The following is a 5,703-nucleotide window of genomic DNA, read 5'->3' as shown; positions in this document are numbered from 1 at the left end:
GGTTAACATGTAAAATGACCAAAAAAGGATAGATATAATAATAATAATAATAATAGTAATAATAATAATAATGATAATAATAATAACAAAATGATGTGTGATCATAAAAAAGAAGGGGCGTTGAGCTCCCACATCGGAAGGTTAAAAAAGAAGGGGCGTTGAGCTCTCTTATAAAAGGGAGGTCAATGCTCCTTCAATTTCTCCTCTTGCCCATCATATCTCACATTGTATGGGCAAGAGAAGAGAAGTATGAGACTTCTTTATTAAAGAAGTCTTAGGATTCTTAATCACGTAATTATTATTATTATTATTATTATTATTATTATTATTTAAATAAAATGGAGGGTGTTTGCCAAATGACCTTATAGTCTAGTGGCACCCGATTGCACCCCATGTGGATGGGGGTGGGTTTAAGCCTCGGTGGAGGCAATGCTAACTCTTTGTGCTTCAGTAGGTTGAGAAAGTAGTTATGAATAGATACCACATTGTAAGAGAGTCAATACTACTAAAAAAAAATGGAGGGTGTTTTGGGTTGGCTACCAACCCCAAACGTTGCTAAAAGCAGCAAGTGTGATTTAGCAGTTTGTTCCAAATAACTGCTCCAAATCGTTGACTTATCAAACATTTTTTTGGCGTTTTGACTTTGGTCAAAATGTTAAAATGGTAGATCCTTCACAATTTTAGCGGATTCGTCATTTACCAAACATGACCACAATCTACCTACACGTACTAACAATGCTTGCAAATACAGTATATAAGATTCAAGTTGAAGTGTGTGCGAACAGTGATTAAATGTGTGCGAACGGAGTGTGTGTGTCAATCAATCTAGACCATTAAAAAATATTACATTGATACACAAGATCTGATCTCACACGATCTTACCTAAACAAGTGATCTCATTGGAATCTTACCCTACCCTATATATGTATGTATGTATGTATAGATTAGGGTAAGAGATATTTAGAATAAGGTAAATGAGTTTGGATTTTCATGTAACATAATACATATATAACACTAGGTGGGCTAGGGATTTTAAGTATTTTAATAAACATTTCTAAAATAAGTTCAAGCCCATCATAGTTCTTGAAATCCAATCTTTTTAAAATATGGCAAATTATTGTTTGGTTTGTGTGGATCACGGTCCTAAATATCATCGTGAATATTATGAATAAAAATAATTTTTATTATATTATGTGTTAGAATAATGTATATTATGTGTTAAAATATTGTACATTATGTGTTAGAATAATGTACATTATGTGTTAAAATAATATAAATTACATGTTAGAATAATAAAGCATCTGAACTAATATAATGTATATTATGTTTTAAAATAATGTACATTATACTTTAAAATAATGTACATTATGAGTTATTGTTGTAGTTAGGCGCGCGAAAAAATGAAACTAAGCAAAACGACGTCGTTTTTGGATCGTGGTCAACGCAATAACTATTGTTAAAATATAGCATGTGCTAACATATCCAAAAACATAATAAGTTTCAATCGATGTTATATCCCTGATTTATGTCCGTTTTTTCTGTTAATTTTTTTGCACCTTATGCTATAAAAGTTGTACTACATATTTTTTTGGACAAAAATATCCCTACCGTTATAACTTCTGTTAACTTTTCACATTATTATTACCATGCACATGCCTACACAATATTTTTTCTTACATTCTTCAATGGCAAGGTTGAATTCATTTAGATTTTAATTAAATGTTACCATAATTATATTTAATAATTTTATCATTTCTTTAATTCTTATTCCAATAATATTAATATGAATTCTACAATTATAAATAAATAAATAAATAAATACACACACTATTATTTTAAAAACTATTTCAATATAATTAAGATTTTAACATTTGAGTATTAATATTAGGCATACATTTTTGCGCATCGCGCATATGAAATACTAGTATACATATATACGTTTAAACCATACTTTAAAATAATTGGGCTCTTGTAGTAAAATATTCTAGCAAATATTATTGGCTTTGCAATCGGGCTTAGTTTGAAAATAATTATATAAGAATAGTTTTTGGATTTAAATTTTTACGGGGTGTCAAAATTTAATTTGGCAATATAAATATATGTATTTTTAATATTAGGTGAAATTGATTAATTCATGATAATTTAGTCTCTGCAATTTTATCCGTGTCAATATGAGTATTTTTGCTCCACAATTATGCAAATTGTGTAATGTTTACTCCAACCATTCAAGAGTTAACCTCATTAGCTATGAACGGGTGAGGAGAAGGAGCTTCCCGGTATAAGAAATCTACTGAAACAGTCAACTACTCACCGTGTTCCCATTTCGCCATTGAATGGATCATAGACCCGATGCGAGCTAAGCTCACGACTCTTTTCGAATTTAATCGTTCATCGGGTTCGCAGCTAGAGAGTTCTCAGCTCATTGGATCCGAAGCAAATTCGCCGTTGTGTCTTTACATTCTTGTAATTGACCTGAGAGGGTTTGGCTTTTGGTGAGCCATGGCTGGGATCTTCGAGTATTTCGTGGTTTGCGGAATCGGGCCGGAGATTCGGACGCTTGACGGTCAAAGAGGTTACCATGGGACAGGGATCATGTACTTGGCTTCTCTTCTGGATCAGTACCCGCCTCCTAATCACACTCTCTATCCTCCTCCTCCTCCTCAGCTTTCTACTGTAAGCATTTCTCTCATTTTCCCCATTTTTTTGAAAAATGCTTTTAGCAAATACTATCTTCTTTCCAAGTAATTGGCATTATTCATGGATAGTTAACAGCATTTGTTTGGTTTGGGTATTCAATACTATGAGAGTAGATATTATTAATTGCACAATTCTTCAGTGTGCCATGAGATCATTTAAGTGTTAGATAATAGGTATCTGATGAAGTTGCTTTGTGCACTGTCACTGTTCTTAAGGTGTATTAGTAGCTAGGATTTCACGTATTGCTTGTGCATCTTATTAGCTGGAGGGTTAGTTTGAAGGTTATAATGTGCTTGGTTGCGCATAGTGAAGTAGGGTTTGATGGTTATAAGCTGTTCATTTTTTTTTTCCTTGTAACTTCAAACTGTATCCTACAGTGTGTTGGCTGCCTAACAGATTTTTCTTTGCAGTGTGTTTTGCCAGCTGGTGTGGAATTCTATCCATCTGGGTTTGATTCTAATAATCCATCAACTTTTCCAAAGAGTTATCCCATTGTTTTAACTGGTATGCATGCATGTTCTCTACTTGCTGATTAACTTTCTGGATTTCCAGTGAACATCAATCCCATTAATGTTATTTGTTTTTACTTATCTTTGCCATAGGGATAATTCGCCTTCCTTTCTTATGTTTTTCTTGCTCTCTTTTTCTTGGACACAACTTTTATCTACAGAGGGTGATGGGTCAAAGATTTATGTTAGTTGCATTGCGTTCCGAGATCCTGTTTGTGAGGATATTGCTGAAGCTTATCGCATTCCTGCAAATTCATTTGCTGATAAATGCATCTGTTTTGTTTCGCGTTCACCTAGTTTTAGAATTCTACGAGATGCTCTGGAGGAAATTTTTACGCTTTGCTTTTCCTCTTCCGGAAGTAGGTATGGATTTAAATTGTATGCCTTTAAACAATCATCAACTTGGTAGAATTCAACAGCTGTATTGCATAACATTTCAAATTTATATGGAGAAATTGAATCTTTTAGTTTTGAAGTTTAAGCCACATCAGTTTCTTACCCTAGAAAACAAAACAGGTAGGTGTCATGTTTGGGCGTTTGGCAGGAAGGTTTACCTTACTTTAATATGATGCACAGGTTCTTTCTCAAATAAAGGAAATTAAGATAGTAGCTTAAACTTTTCAAAGAACACGGTCCTTCCTTGGTCTTTGTCTTGCTACATTGTTCAAACTTGGGCTACTAGCGGCGTTGTTTTTCTGCTGCCAAAATGGGCCACTTAACTATATTTATGAATTAACTATTGCAAAAAGTCTTGAGTTTCAAATAATCTGCATCCTCAGCTTCATATTCTAGATGTGTCTTTTTACTCATTAACCTTTTCCTCTAGTTAAAACCTTCGCTCTCATGTCAAATAAAAATTAGCAAAAGGAAAAATAGTGTTCTAATTTTCACTAACTTCATATAAATGCTTCATGATACTATGTTTTTATTCCCTCTCTACTTTAATCATAAAAGTTACTTGAACAATAGAAGTCTCCCATTTTATTGTTTGCCATTGCATTAAGTGTTAACAGCTCTTCAATAATTTCAGCAAGCCATTGTGGGATGTCATCGCATATGTAGTCTCCAATGTACCTTTGCCTAATCCTGGAAGGGATAGGGTGCTGTTTGCTGTTGAGAATACCCTACTTTCTGTTGAGGTTCCACCAAAAGATGGGCTCCCCCACGCTGATGTATGCATATTAGTTTTGTTTAGGATTTGTTTTTAGAGGTTTAGTTTGATTTAGTATTTGGAAATTTGACATACTGTGCATTGAATTTTTTGCTTAATTCCAGATATCATTCCAGCCATTGGTTCAGTGTTTGGATGTTGACAATGTCATCCAGCTGTTTATTGCTGTGTTGCTTGAAAGAAGGATATTACTTCGATCAGACAAGTATATTTTTGTATTCTATTCTTAGAGAATCAATGTGGTTAAGATGCGTCATGCTTTCTTTCGGAAATTGCATTTCACAGTATCATGCAAGACTTCATTTGCTTTGCCATTTTGAATAGCTGTAGTCTATAGACCCCTTTATTTATTTACTCTTTAAAAATTTAAAGAGTTTATAATCTCTGGTTTTTAGGGATTGACATTTTGACTAGCTCTGGTCTAAAGCACTATTTTTTATTTATATATTGTTTAACAATTTAAACTACATTTATAATCTGTCTCTTTTGGGATCTCATTTTTTCTTGTGGCTGTTGTACTTGTAGGAAAAAAAAATAATCCTAGGCTCATTTGTTATTGAAAAAGAAATATTGCACATATGGTGCATCAAAGACTTATGTTTAACCATCTCTAATGTGAAAAAAACTAGGGAGAGTTCTTCTGTTCGTTTAATTCTTATGCCGTCTATGAAATCCAATTTTCATTTATTCAATGCATTAGTATTGTTTAGGTTCATTTTTTGTTGTCTAGTAAGATGAATTAAATCCAAAATTCTTGTCTATCTAGTAATATGCTATTTTTATCAGGTATTCTCTTTTAACCCTCGTATCAGAGTCAATATGCCATTTAATCTATCCATTTCGGTGGCAGGTATGTTTACTGGAATGATAAATATACTCTCTTTATAGACGCTCTGTTTATAGATGGCCTATAAGTGCAGTTTAAGTATTGTACCATGCTATATAGAATTAATCAGACTTTAATCTTTCCGAGGACTGTCATCTGATACTTTTATCTTTCTTGTGCTGAAGCATGTCTACATTCCATTACTATTTTTCAGTGGAGTAGACTATATTGATGCACCTACACCATATATGATGGGACTTCATTCTGGTGTTGATACATATGGTCTTATGATGGATGGTGTAAGTTCCTATACTTCAACAAAAAAATTCAATCAACAGTTGGATGCTCAATTTTCAGTCCCAGTTGTTCATTCTGCTTGTTACGATTTTTGTAATGGTTTATTGGATTGCATTTCTTCACTATGCTGTTGTTTACTCTTTTTTCTTTTGTTTTGGTTTTTGTTTTTGCTTTTGTTTTGTTTTTTTTTTTTTTTTTTTTTT

The 5,703-nt window shown here is 32.9% G+C and overlaps 1 protein-coding gene across 2 annotated transcripts in view; it reads left to right on the top strand.

Annotated features, from left to right (window-relative positions):
* Positions 1-2,201: 2,201 nt before the first annotated feature.
* LOC116022253 (DENN domain and WD repeat-containing protein SCD1) overlaps positions 2,202-5,703 on the top strand; it is a 20,037-nt gene continuing 16,535 nt past the window's right edge. The window contains exons 1-7 of one of the 2 annotated variants that reach the window (XM_031262883.1): positions 2,202-2,673; positions 3,108-3,201; positions 3,368-3,569; positions 4,237-4,378; positions 4,482-4,582; positions 5,164-5,227; positions 5,389-5,502. In XM_031262883.1, the coding sequence (XP_031118743.1) occupies positions 2,500-2,673; positions 3,108-3,201; positions 3,368-3,569; positions 4,237-4,378; positions 4,482-4,582; positions 5,164-5,227; positions 5,389-5,502 (891 nt within the window). In that variant the 5' untranslated portion in view covers positions 2,202-2,499. The remainder of the gene's footprint in view (positions 2,674-3,107; positions 3,202-3,367; positions 3,570-4,236; positions 4,379-4,481; positions 4,583-5,163; positions 5,228-5,388; positions 5,503-5,703) is intronic. The other variant, XM_031262882.1, reaches the window with a different exon arrangement.

This window comes from Ipomoea triloba, chromosome 6 (genome assembly GCF_003576645.1).
Source record: "Ipomoea triloba cultivar NCNSP0323 chromosome 6, ASM357664v1".
In the NCBI taxonomy this organism is placed as follows: domain Eukaryota; kingdom Viridiplantae; phylum Streptophyta; class Magnoliopsida; order Solanales; family Convolvulaceae; genus Ipomoea; species Ipomoea triloba.
The sequence above is the reverse complement of the archived record's forward strand: the minus strand, read 5'-3'. Positions and strand labels throughout refer to the sequence as shown.